At 40.3% G+C, this 15,332-nt stretch overlaps 1 protein-coding gene across 1 annotated transcript; it reads right to left on the reverse strand.

The window, feature by feature from the left end:
* Window positions 1-10,647: 10,647 nt before the first annotated feature.
* POM121L12 (POM121 transmembrane nucleoporin like 12) lies at window positions 10,648-11,451 on the reverse strand. The gene has a single exon (XM_045865052.1). It carries the CDS (start codon window positions 11,449-11,451, stop codon window positions 10,648-10,650), a length of 804 nt encoding a protein of 267 aa, XP_045721008.1.
* Between the last annotated feature and the right edge of the window lie 3,881 nt (window positions 11,452-15,332).

Consider the following 15,332-nt stretch of genomic DNA (forward strand, 5'->3'; position numbering starts at 1 on the left):
AAGAACGTCAAGCTCACCCACCCAAAATCAAAGTATCAGGATTCCTATTTATCTTCCTACTTGTGGTTGAGCGAGCCCATCCAGGCAGAATCAGATCCATATCCCCTGTAGTATGTACAGAGCACAAAGCTTATGCTTTCTAAGAGTGTGCATATAATTTATCATTCAAACCAAGACACTTTTGATTGAAAGGGGACACAAATCCGCCAGGCATAAGCAAGGTCAATTGAGACTCTCCCCAACAAACTCTTGTGTATTAATTAAACTATTTCAACTCAGACTTTTTTTTTTTTTGAAGATTTTATTTATTTATTTTGAGAGAGAGAGAATGAGAGAGAGCACATGAGAGGGGGGAGGGTCAGAGGGAGAAGCAGACTCCCTGCCGAGCAGGGAGCCTGATGCGGGACTCGATCCAGGGACTCCAGGATCATGACCTGAGCCAAAGGCAGTCGCTTAACCAACTGAGCCACGCAGGCGCCCTCAACTCAGACTTGTTTGTAACACCAACACTGCTCACCCTCACCCCATTAGCTATTTAAACTTTACAAGGTCCAAATTTAGTTTTTTTTTCTGTTTTCACACTCTTTTCCTTTCCACATCATTTTTTCCCAGTTAATGTCTACTTATCCTAAAAGTTTCAGGATTTTTTTTTTCCCCTAAATTATCTACAGCTAAAATTTCCTCATGTCTTTTATACATTGACATAGAAATTTGTGCTTGCCTTTATAATAAAATTTGTCAAACTGCATTGAATTCTCTTTCTTCTAGCTATCTTCCCACAGATCTTTCATTCCCTTGGTGCCATAGTTACCATCATGTCCCAAGTGCTTAGTAAAATACTTGGATCAATATGGACTCACACAATAAATAGTTTAGGAACACTAAACAAATGTGGTATTGACTGCAAGCAGGATGATACAATTGCCCAGATACTTAAACTCCCTTTACAACCTAAATTTTAGTTCTCTGCTGGACTTAATACGGTCCTGTCCCAGGCTGGCTTTTGTGTCCCCACTGCCCCCATCAATGGTAATGCATTGTTTGCTCTCTTACTCTTCCTAATGTCCCTCACATTTAGTAGCACCCCTTATCCTGAGGGTTTGCATTCACACTGAAGCAAAATGAAAGATGCATTTAATATGCATGACAAAAACACACAAATGTGATTATAATTTTTGAAACTACACTTTAAAAATTGCCAACCATGAAAGTCTTTTTGTAATATCTTCCTTCTCTAAGATATTTTTCACTCACTGTAGCTTTTGGAAATATTGTTTTACATAAAGAGACATTTTTCAAAACTTCCAAAGGCATGAGAAATATGAAAATACTGAGACTATTCCAGGTTAGAGACATCTCAGAAGAGATTATGATTTAATGCGACAAGGTACATTGGATTGGATCCTGAAAGAGAAAAGACACTGATGGAAACACTGACGAAATCCAAACAAAGTCAGTAGCTAAGTTGAAGATATTATACCAACATTACTTTCTCGATTCTGATAAACACCCCATGGTTCCGAAAGATATTAACATTAGGGGGTGCTGAGTGAAGGGTAAGTAGGAATTCTTCTCTAAATCTCAAATTATTTCAAAATAAAAAGTTAAAAATGTGGGCTACCAGTTTTGCTTCAAAGTTATGGACTGCCATCACAGCCAAATTACAGGGCTGGACACTGGACAAACAGCACTGGACTAATACAGAGTGGAAGCCCTCCTAGTGGTGAGAAGACAGTGTGAATGAGCACTGGAGCTCACCTGCAAAGCAGAGTTAGAGTAACAAGAGATCCATCACCAAAATGAGGACACTCACTCCCTACCAGGAGAACATTTGTGAGAATATGGACCCAAAACCTCAACAAGAAGTTATCAGATCTGCGATAAGAAGTAGAATTTGAAAGCAGATCATTTGAAGCTATTTCTTGGGTAAGATCTGCCTATATCAATGTCCCTCTGTGGAGGAATTAAGCTGCATTCTGGCAGACAAATGCACCACCTTAAAAGGGCAGCTTTCTGCTTTTCCCTGCATAAGGTTCTTTCCTTATTCCTTTTCTGTACATTTTATAAGTTGATCATTTGATATGTGTCTCTATTTCAAGGACACTTAACGTTGATCCTGTGTGAATTTTGAGATGACAAAATACAAAAGGAAATGAACTTTAATGTTGAACTCTCTGGGACTGATGATGTTAGGCTGGACCTCTGTCCACATTTACTCGTATTTATCAATTAATGGTAGTGCAGAACTGCGGCTGAGAATAAATGGATAAAGAAAGACAGAAACTCAAGGAAAGCAAGGCAATATTCTTTTTTTTCTAAGATTTTTTTTTAATATTTTACTTATTTATTTGACACAGAGAGAGAGTGCGAGAGAGGGAACACAAGCAGGTGGAGTGGGAGAGGGAGAAGCAGGCTTCCTGCCAAGCAGGGAGCCCGATGTGGGGCTTGATCCCAAAACCCTGGGATCATGACCTGAGCCGAAGGCAGACGCTTAACGACTGAGCCACCCAGGTGCCCCGCAAGGCAATATTCTATAAAAAGTTTATTGAGTTAAATTAAATTGCACCTTCAAAAATAATATGTTCCAAACATTTTATTGTATTACTTTAAATATCCCTCTTTTGAAAGTTTAATAAAAAAATATTTAATTGAGTATAGCATAAGATGGTAAGCCTGTGATGTGAGCTATTATCATAATTATTATTTTCCAAAATCAGGCAATGTTGAGAGTTACAATTGCTTAAGTGATTTTTATTGCTTTTGCTATTCAGTATAATAATTTCACAATCTCTTAGAAAAATGCCATATATTTCATTAAGAACATCATATTTTAAGTACATGTGAAAGAAGTCATTCTTGATATGAACTATTTTTACATTTTTCTAAAATATAATAATGCTATTTTTTTTAGAACTTTTGTTTTTCTAGAGAATGATAAAGATTCTGCCAAAAAGAAAAAAAAATTAAAAATTCTGCCAAAAAGAAAAAAAAAAGAAAGAAAAAGAGAAAAAAGGAAAGATGGGCACCTTTCTGGAAAAAAAAAATTAAAAATTTAAAAATTTAAAAATTCTGCCAAAAAGAAAAAAAATTAAAAATTCTGCCAAAAAGAAAAAAAAAGAAAGAAAAAGAGAAAAAAGGAAAGATGGGCACCTTTCTGGAAAAAATTCTGCGAAAAAGAAAAAAAATTCTGCCAAAAAGAAAAAAAAAGAAAGAAAAATTCTGCCAAAAAGAAAAAAAAATAAAATTTCTGCCAAAAAGGAAAAAATTCTGCCAAAAAGAAAAAAAAAGAAAGAAAGAAAAAGAGAAAAAAGGAAAGATGGGCACCTTTCTGGAAAAAAAAAAAATACCACCACAGAAATGTACCCATTTAGGACATAAGTAATGTTGAGGTTTGCACTAGGTCACCAGTGGAATGATTGAGTATGCTAATAAAAATATGCAAGATGCCATCATCTTATCATTTGAGTTAGAAAAACTAAAAAAAAAAAAGACAATTAAGCCAATTCTTAATTAACACCATAATCAAAAATTAAGATGAGAATTCTTTTGCTGTTTGTTGATTTCCAAATAATTATCTCTAAAACATTAAATATTTGAGGAATATTTGGTCTTAGCAAACATGTGAAATCCAAACAAAATTCAAAATAAATTTTTATACTTAGATGTTAAATTTTCTTTATGAAATATTGTTATTCTTTCTTTGTCCAGAACTATAAATAATCACAGGAGCCTTATTTTGGCTATACTGACTTTTTTTTTATTTTAATTTTTTTCCTGATGGTAGCATACCTAGTCTGTCTATAAATACTCTTCTTTAATGAGCTAACTTAATTCTGTGGCTTGGACTATCCATTTTGCCCTTTGACGAGCTGAAATTTGTTATTAATCTAACATGCTAATGGACTTCCAGTCTATATTTATATCTAGAATGTGTGTATGTGTATGTATGTTTATAATACATATTGCTATAAATTAGGCATGTACATACCTGTATTAGGAATGCACTGTATTTGTGTATACATGTATTTCAAAAGCATGATATCTATCTGTATGCACAGGTGTATATATATATATAAATATCAGAGTTTATTTATACACGTATGTATAAGAATATAGGTATGCAGCTAGCACTCAATTCTCCTTTGCTGTATGCTCTCTCTCTATTTCTCCGGTACACTTATACTTCTGTCAATTTAATTACATTTTTACCATAAATTCATTTGAATGTGTTACCAAATCAGTCTATAACAAATTTTACACTTATATAATTCATCTAATCATTTCATAAAAGAATGAAGTATAAGTGCAGAAAGAGAGCTGTTGTTTCTTTACATCTAATACTTTGGAAAGACTTGAATTGTCCAAAACAATTCTTCTAAATTAGGTATGAGCAAGTTATCTGTAAAACACTGGGGGAAATCTACAAGTAATGTGCACTCATATTGTCCTCATACTGTTTGCAAATACCTAAATTCTGGCTTCACCTTAAAGAAACCAGAATAGAAAATAACAATGTTGTAATGTGGGTATGGTTGATGCAGACCTCCTATCAGCAGATTCTCGTGCAAAGAAAAACCTGGAGTTCTCATTAAAAAATTGGCAAATATATAGGCATATACATTAGAAGTTTAAACTATAGGGGTGCCTGGTTGGCTCAGTCGGTTAATCAATCGTCTGCTTTCTGCTCAGGTCATGATCCCAGAGCCCTGGGATTGAGCCCCGCATCAGGCTCCCTGCTCTGCAGGGGAGTCTCCTTCTCCCTCTCCTTCTGCGCCTCCTCCTGTGCGCTCTCTCCCTCTTGCTCACTCTTCCAAATAAATAAGTAAAATCTTTAAAAAGAAAAGAAGTTTAAACAGTGTTACTTTTGTGATTCCTCTAAGTACTTTTCAGTCTGACTGACCAAAACATTTAGAGCAATAGCAGAATTGTGTATGTTTATGTATATATGCAATTTTACATGTATATATGCACACACACGAGCATACACACACAGACACATATATACACACATATATGTATATGTACACATACTTACATGTGTGTATATTATATATAATGTATATGTATACATACACACACACCTTCCAAGCTGCATTGTTTTGAGTAATACTTTATGAAATTTTAGATAGTCTACAGTAAAATAATACTGTACTTCTTCTCATTTGAAAGGAAGCCGCTTAATCTTTGACAGCATAGCAGACAGGGACTGGGGGAGTGGAGTTTGGGAATAAAAGAATTAGGTGTTTCGCTCAAGACAAGTCTCCTGGCTTCAGCGTTTCCTTCTGTTCATTTCATTGGCCTTTTTCTTTGCCTGGACCATCATAAGGTAACACGTGGACTTGGGAAAAACCAGAGGACCTGGGAATTAATAGTGGGGAGAAAATAAGTCCTTGGGGTTCACGTGTAGGTTATTAAATCACGTTCTTTCAAATTGCAACCTTCCTATTGGCTTTGACCATTTATGTTCTATGTTATACATTTTTGTGCCTAAGTTATAAAAGTGCCTATTCTTACTGTTTTTCTTCTTTTCTCTTTTTTTCTTTTAAGATTTTATTTATTTGACAGAGATTGAGAGAAAGAGAGAGAGCACAAGCAGGGGGAGCGGCAGGCAGAGGGAGAGGAGAAGCAGGCTCCCCGCTGAGCAGGGAGCCCGATGTGGGGCTCGATTCCAGGACCCTGAGATCATGACCTGAGCCAAAGGCAGACGCTTAACCAACTGAACCACTCAGGTGGCCCCTTTGCTTATTTGTTTTTGTGACTAGGTCTCAAAGCTATGCTATTACCTATTTCATGGCTCATATCTTTACAGCATATTTCATCATTTATTAAAATTAAATGCAATGCCAAAATAAAAGAATAATTACTAAGCTACACACAATGAGAATTTACACACTATCAGTCTCATTAATTTACTAAATTAACATGAGATTATTTCTCCTACAGTCTTGCCAAGGCTGGATACCTTTTTTTTGGCAATGATGGGTATAAATACCATGCATGTATAGGTATATGTATTGATACAGATATAGATATATAAATTTCTCTGAATAATTAGGGCACATTGAATATTATATATATTTATTAACAATTTGATTTCTTTCTTATATGAGCTGTCTAGTTACATTTTTATTAATTCTTTTCTTCTTTCTTTTCTTTCTTTCTTTTCTTTCTTTCTTTTCTTTCTTTCTTTCTTTCTTTCTTTCTTTCTTTCTTTCTTTCTTTTTCTTTTTCTTTCTTTCTTTGTTTCTTTCTTTCTTTCTTTCCTCCCTCCCTCCCTCCCTACCTTTCTGTCTTTCTTTTTTTTCCTTTGATATTTAGTGCTTCCTTGTATTTGTGGAATAGCAATTTGTGATCTGCTATGTGGGTTACCAATGTAGCATCCAACCCTGTCACTTGCTTTTGAAATATTTTTCTATTACAGAGGTTTTTAAAATATTAGCTATTACAAACTTTTCTTTTATGGTTTTGGGTTTTTTGCCTCCTTAAGAATGCCAAAGGAGGAGATTGGTGGAGGGCTTTTAACATTTGTGTAGAGCTTAATTTTTCAAAATTTATTATGGATGTAATTAAACTTTAATTCATTTACTCTTGGGAAAAAAATATTTCCTTCGAATTTTCAACTATTTTGTAGTTTTCTTTTTTTAAAGATTTTATTTATTTATTTGAGAGAGAGAATGAGATAAGAGAGCATGAGATGGGGGAGGGTCAGAGGGCGAAGCAGACTCCCTGCCGAGCAGGGAGCCCGATGCAGGACTCGATCCAAGGACTCCAGGATCATGACCTGAGCCAAAGAGAGTTGCTTAACCAACTGAGCCACCCAGGCGCCCTAACTATTTTGTAGTTTTGATGTTTACATTTGTGTTTTGCATAAGAGAGAGAGCTGTGTTCTATTTCCCAATTGGAAAGCTGATAATTGCAATTCACTGTTTCTAATAGTTCATTATTTTCACACAGATTTTAAATGTTAGCATTATCATATATTAAATGTTTACACATCTGCTTTAGCAAACTCTGCTCTGCCCCAGGGACTCATTTATCTCTCCATGTCCCATGCTGCTGGGCCTCCCGTGATGCGAGGGCAGAGGCCTCACTTTGCTTCGGCTGGCCATGCAGTCTCTGTAGGTGCCTGTAAGGCTGGTTCACAGGAAGAGAGTCCTGTGCTCCTGGTAAATTCTGTTTATATATGCCAGACGAATATTCTGTACTCTACTTTGACCGATAGACCACATTGCTCTGAGGCACTACTGTGAATAACCCCATCAGGAATCTCTTCCCAAGCTCACAAGTTCCCAGCTCATTCTCATCCTGTGTGCCCAAGCCTTGCAAGCCCTTGGAAACTCATGATGAGACATTAGAAAATCCCCACACAGCTGAGCTCTCTTCAACCTCCGGCCCACATTCATCATGCACGCACTGCCCCTCAGCTGGAAGCAAAGCTGCTCTTCCTCCCACGTTTCAAAACGCTCATGGGGTGCACCAGAGAACAGGTGCTCTTCCCACACTGTGATTTCTCTTTGCTCTTTCAAAGATCCCCACTACTTTGAAACTCATAATGTTAGAAATCACGTGCAACCTTCCTTGCAGTCATGAAAATTTGAATTCCTTCCTCATGATCTTCCCCCTTCGCCCTGTTCTGGTCACTATTCATAGCACCTTTAACCTCCACCCACCATGTTTCTTGACCTCCTCTAGGACACTGACAGATTTCTGTTCCCTCACCTAATTCTCACACCCCTGACGCCTGTCATTAGGACTCTGATCGTTTTCCCTGTAGTTCTCATTACCTAGGTTCCTCCCTCATCAAATTCTCTCTTAACCAGTTTGATTCTATAATCCAAATTACAATTACTCCTTTAAAAACACCCTGTCATGGCTAATTGTATGTGCCAACTTGACTGGGTGATAGGGTCCCCAGATATCGGGTTAAACTATCTTTCTGTGTGTGTCTATGAGGATGTTTCTGGATGCACGTAATATTTGAAGTGATAGACTGCGTAAAGCAGATGGCCTTCCCCAATGTGAAGGGGCCTCAATCAGTCCTTGGAACACTGGAATAGAACAAAGTTTGAGTAAGAAAGATTTCTCTGTCTGTCTGTCCGTGTCTCCCCGCCCTGGGACATTCATCTTCTGACTTCAGACTTGGACTGGAACTTAACACTCAGGTCTCCTGAGTCTGCAGCTTGCCAACTGTAGATCTTGGGACTTCTCAGGCCCCATAATCACATGAGCCAATTCTTATTTATTTATTTTTTTAAGATTTATTTATTTATTTTAGAGACAGAGACAGAGAGAGCACGAGTGGGAGGGGCAGAGTGAGAGGGAGAGAGAATCTCAAACAGACTCCGAGCTGAGTGTGGAGCCCTATGGGGGGTTCAAATCTCATGATCCTGAGATCATGACCTGAGCGGAAACCGAGAGTCAGATGCTTAAGCTACTGTGCCACCCAGGAGCCCCGAGCCAACTCTTTAGAATCAATCAACTTGCCTCTCTCTCTCTCTCTCTCTGTCTCCACAGGTGAATCCAAATGCACACACACACATACACCCTCGCACACTGGTTCTGATTCTCAGAAGAACCCTGTCTCATACACACCTTAACTCCTTTGCTTCCTCCCTCTTGATTAAATTCTTTTGAACTATATTAGTTAATAGAATATTGGTTAAAATGTAATGGTTAAAACCAATTGTGGACTCAATCCTTATTTGTATATTTGTTCAGGTAAAATGAAATCTAAAGATTAATAAATCATTTTTCCTGGTTTCCCATTTCGTTTGAAGAACCCAACCCTGAAACCCTGATACCCTGATATTTTTCTCATAATTCTACTACATTCTCCAAGTCTTTCCCTTTTCCCTCTGGGAGAATTCTGTTTCGCATGTTCAGCAGTTTTGTCAAACCTAAAATATTTCCCTCCTGCCCTCTCTCACACAGACTTGCTTTGTACTTCCCTGGTAGAGTTGAAGACAGAGAATTGATGTTCCCCCCGGGTACCAGGACCCCCCCCCCAGCCCATTCCACACCACAGCCACTGCCCCCAGCCCCTGCCATGATCGAGGATCAAGTGTCTGAGAGCCACCCCACCTTCCACAAGCACTTAGCAGTCCATCCCTCCTGATCCTCCCAAAGATCCCTTTACAGCTGAACATATTCCTTACCCTTTCCTAAAACAAAATTTCAGAACAAAGTAAAACTGCCTCCCACCTGCTTTACTCTATGACAGAATATCTACCACATGGCTTCTCCAGACCCTGCCTCCACATCCACTCCTTCTAATGTCTTCCAAATTAATTCAGGCTTTACCTCCAACACTCTAAAAGGATTCCTCTTTTCAAAGTCAGTGATGGAATATCTCAACTTTTCGGTGGCAGCCAACGTGGGTGATAAATTCCACCTTCTAAAGCTCTCCCCTCAATGTCTCTCCTGCTTCTGACTTATGTCCCACCTCTGTCCTCTGTGGCTGTGCTTTCCCAGCTTTCTCCTCTTTCCTTTTCCTTTCTTTTGCCCTTTAAACATCAGAGCATGAGAGGGTTCATCCTTAGCCTTCTTCTCTGGGTTTTCTGCTTGGTGAATCCACATAGCACTGGCTTTAAGCATCATGTGTATCAGTGGGCTTATGTGTTCATGACTTCTACATTTATTTCTCTGATTTCAAACTCTCCACTGAGTTCCAGGCTCATGTTTTCAACTGCACAGGTGACAATTTCACTGGGATAACAAATGAATGCATTGAGGAGACATGACTGACTTAGAACCTTTGATATCTCCAATTATGTTCCCTATTGACGTTTCCCATCTCGATAAATGGCACTGTCACCATGCAATTTTTGGAACCAATAAGCTAAGACTCCTGGATTCTTCTACTCTCCTAATGCTATCATCTATTGCATTAGGAAGCCCCAAAACATTTACCTTCAAGACACACCCCTAATTCATGTGCACCTTTAACCTACATCACTTTTCTTTCAGACCAATCTGCCCACAGCATTGGGCTCCTACTGTTTCTGTTTCAGTTGCTGATTTTGGATGATAAACTCTTCACATAGTTTAAAACACATCAACCTGATTAGTCTTACCTCTGCTTAAAACCTATGGTTCTTAGAATAAAACTCAAACTCTTCCATGGCCCCAATGCTTTATATTACTTCATCGTTGTCTGTGTCACTAACCTCATATTATGTTCTCTCTCACCACTCTAGCTTTATTGGACTTCTCTTTGGGCCTCAAATAAATAAAAGTTATTACCAGTGCAGGGTCTTTGCCCTTGCTCTTGATAGTCTGGAAACATTTTCCTTTTACTTTTATATAAAAAGGCCTTTATAAAATATTAATATCATTTTAATGAGATCAAATATTTATACAAGCTGGGCAAATAGGGAAGGTGGGGAAAGAATGCCTTCCAGTAAAGGAGGGGAAAGGGCAGGAAGGAGTGGGCAGGCAGGGGAGGCAAGGGGTTTAACAACAATCTTCAGTGTGGGGCTCTCCAGAGTAAGGGCAGGCAGGTCTGGGGTATTGGGTCAGGTAGAGTATGGGGTCAGCAAGAAGAGAATAAATAGAAAGGTTTGAATTTCAGGAGGCAGGTAACAGGGCCCTGACTCTTAGGAGCCAAAGGGGCCAGCAGGCTGGGAAGAAACCCTCCTGGTGTGGTTCTTACGCACTGTAGGAAGGTGGGAGGCCCCTGGAGTACTGCATCTTCTCCCAGCTCTGCAGCTGAGGATCTGGGCCCCGGGCTGACACCGCCCCTGCCGTGGGGTGGGTAGCAGACAGCGAAGGCTGGGCGTCAGGCTCGAGGTCAGCGTCCTCCCTGCAGACAGTGTAGCTCCAGGAGTGAAGGCTTCTGATTAGAGGCCCTGGTCTGGGCACAAAGGAAGGGACCACACCATTTCTGATCAGGGGCTTAAAGGCAGATGGCCTGGGCTCCGGGTTCCGCCTCCTGCTTGTGCTCTCTGGAATCTCAAACCACAGGGGCCCGTCAAACTTCCTGTTCCCCTTCTGGCACTGGCTGAGAGCCCTCAGCACGGTCTCCTTGGCACAAGGGTCTGGGCGCTCCTCCACTAGTGGATGCCCTGCAGAGCAGGCGCCGTGCCGCTGTGCCTGGGACACCCAGGGGTTCCCTCTGCGCTCAGGGGGCGCGATCCTGACCGTCACAGGGCTCCAGATCCGTCTTGGGTGGCGGGCACTCCAAAGCCACCGCTTCATGTAACTCTCCCAGGCGCCGGAGAGATCCGGCCCCAGCACTGTCTCAGCAGGTGGCTTGGCGGGAAAGCGCCTCCATGCCTCAGGGACCACCCTCCGCGGCTTGGCGGGGTCCCAGTTGGGCGGCATCTGCGGGAGGGGCCCCGAGCAGATGCGGTGCCCACCGTCGTCGGCGTGGGCAGGCCTGGGCCGCGGGTTCCGGCGCCCTTGGGCGAGGGGTGGCGGCTCGGGCTTGGATGTGCTCAGGTAGTTGCCCATGGGAGCGGGCGTCAGGGAGGGGGCTTTCTAGTGGGGATTCGGCTTCCAGAAGTTCCCAGTGTCGCCGGACGCAGCTGCAGCCAAAGCGCCCAGGACTCAGATGACCGTTGGCATCTGGGTGCACGGAAAGCGCGTGGGCTTGGGTTCTGGAACCCTCCACAACCCCTGGGCGCGTGAGGCTGGCAGAGGGGACTCAGGAGAAGTCTGCAGGTGCAGCTGCAGCCTGAGTGTGCATGGTCATCTGGAGGTCACAGCCTCCAGTCTCTGTTCTTCCCGCTGCTGATAGCAAGAGTTTGGCTGCGGAGAGAGGACCAGGACTTCACCATCTCCACTCCCCAATCCCCAGCATCTTTACTGCAATATCATTCACATACCATACAGTTCACCCAAAGAGTATAGTTCTACGGCTTCCAGCACGTTCACAGACAGATACGTGCACCCATCACCACACTCAACTTGAGAACATCCATGCTTCCAAGAGAAAGCCTGGATGCTATGACTATCACCTTCCCATCCACCTCCCCTTCCCCCAGCCCTAAACAACCACTAATTCATTTTCTCTCCAGATACAGATGTCTCTATTGTGGGCTTTCAGATAAACGGGATTATGTAATATGTAGTCTTTTGCGACTGGCTTCTTTTGCTTAGCATACTGTATTTTCAACGTCCATCCATGCAGTAGTGGGTCACAGCTTTTCACTCTTTATGATCCAGCAATATTCCATTGCACAGACAGACCACGTGTTGTTTATCCTTTGCCAGTTAATGGACATTAGGGTTGTTTCCACTCTTCTGATATTATGAATAATGTTGTTATGAGCATTCATGTATAAAAGTTTATGTGGACAAATGTTTTCATTTCTCTTTGATGTATAGCTAGGGTAGAATTGCTAGGCCATACCTTAACTGCTTAATTTTTTTTTTTTTTTAAGATTTATTTATTTGAGAGAGAGCACATACTAGCGGGGGTGGGGAGGGGCACAGGGAGAGGGAGAGAGTATCCTCAAGCAGACTCCATGCTTATCAGGGAGCCCTACTTGGGTCTAGATCTCATGACCCTGAGATCATGACCTCAGCCAAAATCAAAAGTCCCAGGCTTAACCTACTGAGCCGCCCAGGCGCTCCTTAACTGTTTAACTTTTTGAGAAATTACCAAACTATTTTCCCCAGTGTCTGTACAAGTCTACATCTCCACCAGCAGAGTTGTCTCTATTTTGGGACTTGATCTGAGAGGGAGAAGGTATAATAATTCTTGCAGTTCATAAAAATTACAGATTGGGTATTGACAGACGGCCATTCTCTTTCATTATCGTAAAAACCAAACATAATTCACTTGAATGCTCTTTTAAGCAAAACTAAATAACAAGTTTTTGTTTTCGTAAATGTGATGCATGTTTTATTCTTCTAGAGTGGTTGTTAATGTTACTTTCTGCAATTTGCCTCTTAAGGAAATGGTGACAGTAGACCACGATTTATGTTTTAGCCCCGAAAACGTTGGTTTTATGAAGACTGTTCTATAATTTAGGCTTCGTACATTCATATATAGATGTTATTCTTTTTGAACGTTAATGTGATTTCTCTTTTTTTCCATTTTTACTGGTAATCCATGTTTACACATTAGTGGCTCATGTTTCCAACTAACAGTTAAAAAACATCTGACTATAAAAACAATGTTTGAAGATTACTAATACTATATTTTATATATATATAGTGATGGAGTTTGGCGGTCTGTTGAAGGTGGTATAAAGCAAACTGTTTTCCAGAATGTTTTCCTCAAAAGCACATGCACAAAGTGCCTGCTGAGCTAGCCAGTAAAGGTACAGAAAAGTGGAGTCTGGCAAAGTAAGTACCAAACCCAAGAGCAAGCAGCAGGTGCATTCCGGATCTGAGAGGCAAACAGGTGAATGTTGAGGACATTAAAGGGAGCCCACTGAAGGCTTCATAATGCTTCTGCAGTTCGGAAAGAAGTCACTTGTTGGAGAGGTAGGTGTGCCATCAGCCAAGGGGTCCTGGAGGATGAGATCGTAACACTTCCCAATCACTAATTCATTTTCATTTCTTCCACATTCCTAATTTATTAATGATCCCAGAGAATATGATTTTGAAAACAAGAACTTCCTATGCTATAATTTTCTTCTTAATAAGACATTTCTTGATAAGGATAGCAATGACTTTTATATCTAAGAAGCCTCTTAAGACGATGGTATCATTATCATCAGAATGGATCATTAATGCAATTGAGCACAGAGTTTCCCACATCCTATTTGCAGTGCAATCCAGTGTGTGTCATTTTGGTTTGTGGTTAAACACTCTTCCAAGAACCACAGTCTCTCTGCTGGTGAGGTACAGCCCGCCGGAAGTGAATCACCTCTAAATGCATCTTCACCAGCAAATCAACATGTTTCTTGATTAGTTAAAAGTTATTTGCATAGACATTGACTATGTCTGCTTCCTTTCCTTCTCACCCACAAGGAGATAACAGATTTCTTTTGGTTAGTTGACGTTAGGAATTAAGGTAAATCAGTGGTTCCCAATTAGAGGCAGCTTTGCTGCTGTATAACCCTTGTCCCAGGGACATTCGAGAACGTAGGTTGGGGATATGGAGTAAAGGCCAGGGATGTTGCTAAACAGCCTCTGGTGCATAAGACAGGCCCCACAGCAGAGAATGATCTGGCCACAGATGCTGGCCCTGCAGGGACTGAGAAACTCTGCCCTCAGTAGTTCCCTCATCTTCCCTTAATGTTATGAAGTTACGTCACTATGGTAAGTTTCTCAAAACTGTGAAATTAACTTCAGTTCGATGCTGTGAAACCCCATTCTCCATTTGAATTTTACCAATTGTTCCTTTTCTTTTTCAGGAGCTAATCCTTTTCAGTCTGTTCTAATCTATGAGAGTTTATCCATCTTTCCTCGTTTTCCATGACCTTGACACTTCAGAAGAGTACTGACCTGGTATTTTTTAGAAATGCTCAATTTTTTTAGCAACTTAATCATTTTATATTTACCTTTAATTAAATTATACATTCAGATAGCTTGAAGCTCTAAACCATTCTAGAATTCTTATTGAAAACATTGCATATATATATACATACTTCGTCCCACTTTTTTTTCTCAAAGAAATCTGGTTTCATAGTTCTCCATTTCTTTTTATTCATTTATTTTTTTTCCCTGAGTGCTGCTACAAATATGGCAGTTTTTGTTGCTGTGCTGTTAACCTGAGCTTGGCGATCTTTACATTTATCTCATGCTGGTAGAGCTGACCACTTTGTTACACTCGGTACCTTGGGGCCAAATTTGGATCACAGATTTCATTTCTTTGGTTTTATTGTTTACTTGCACACTATCAAGTAATCTTGTTTTTTTAAATAACTTTATTTGAGATATAACTTATATACCAGGCAATTCACTCATGCACAATTCATTGGCTCTTAGTACATTCATAAATATGGGAGTTTTAATATTTCACAGATATGGGAATTTAATTTTTAATTTAAATTTTAATTAAATATAAATTTTATTTTTTTAAAGATTTATTCATTCATTTTAGAGGCAGGAGGGCAGAGGAAGAGGGAGAGGGAGAATTCTCATGAAAACTCCCACTGAGCAAGAAGCCCGACACAGGGTTCAATCTCAAAACCCTGAGATCATGACCTGAGCCAAAATCAGGAGTTGGCCACCCAACTGACTGAGCCACCCAGGCGCCCCAAATTTTAATATTTTCATTACCTCAAAGCAAACCCTTACCCTTTACCTATCACCTCTTACCCTCCCACTTCTCAGCTCTAAGCAACCACAAATCTACTTTCTCTGTATATAGAGTCCCATATTGTGGGATTTTGGATAAATGGAATGATATAACATGTGGTCTTTTGTGACTAACT

Source organism: Mirounga angustirostris, unplaced genomic scaffold (assembly GCF_029215605.1).
Source record: "Mirounga angustirostris isolate CCGP_5_RB_7025 unplaced genomic scaffold, mMirAng1.0.hap1 SCAF_12, whole genome shotgun sequence".
NCBI lineage: Eukaryota > Metazoa > Chordata > Mammalia > Carnivora > Phocidae > Mirounga > Mirounga angustirostris.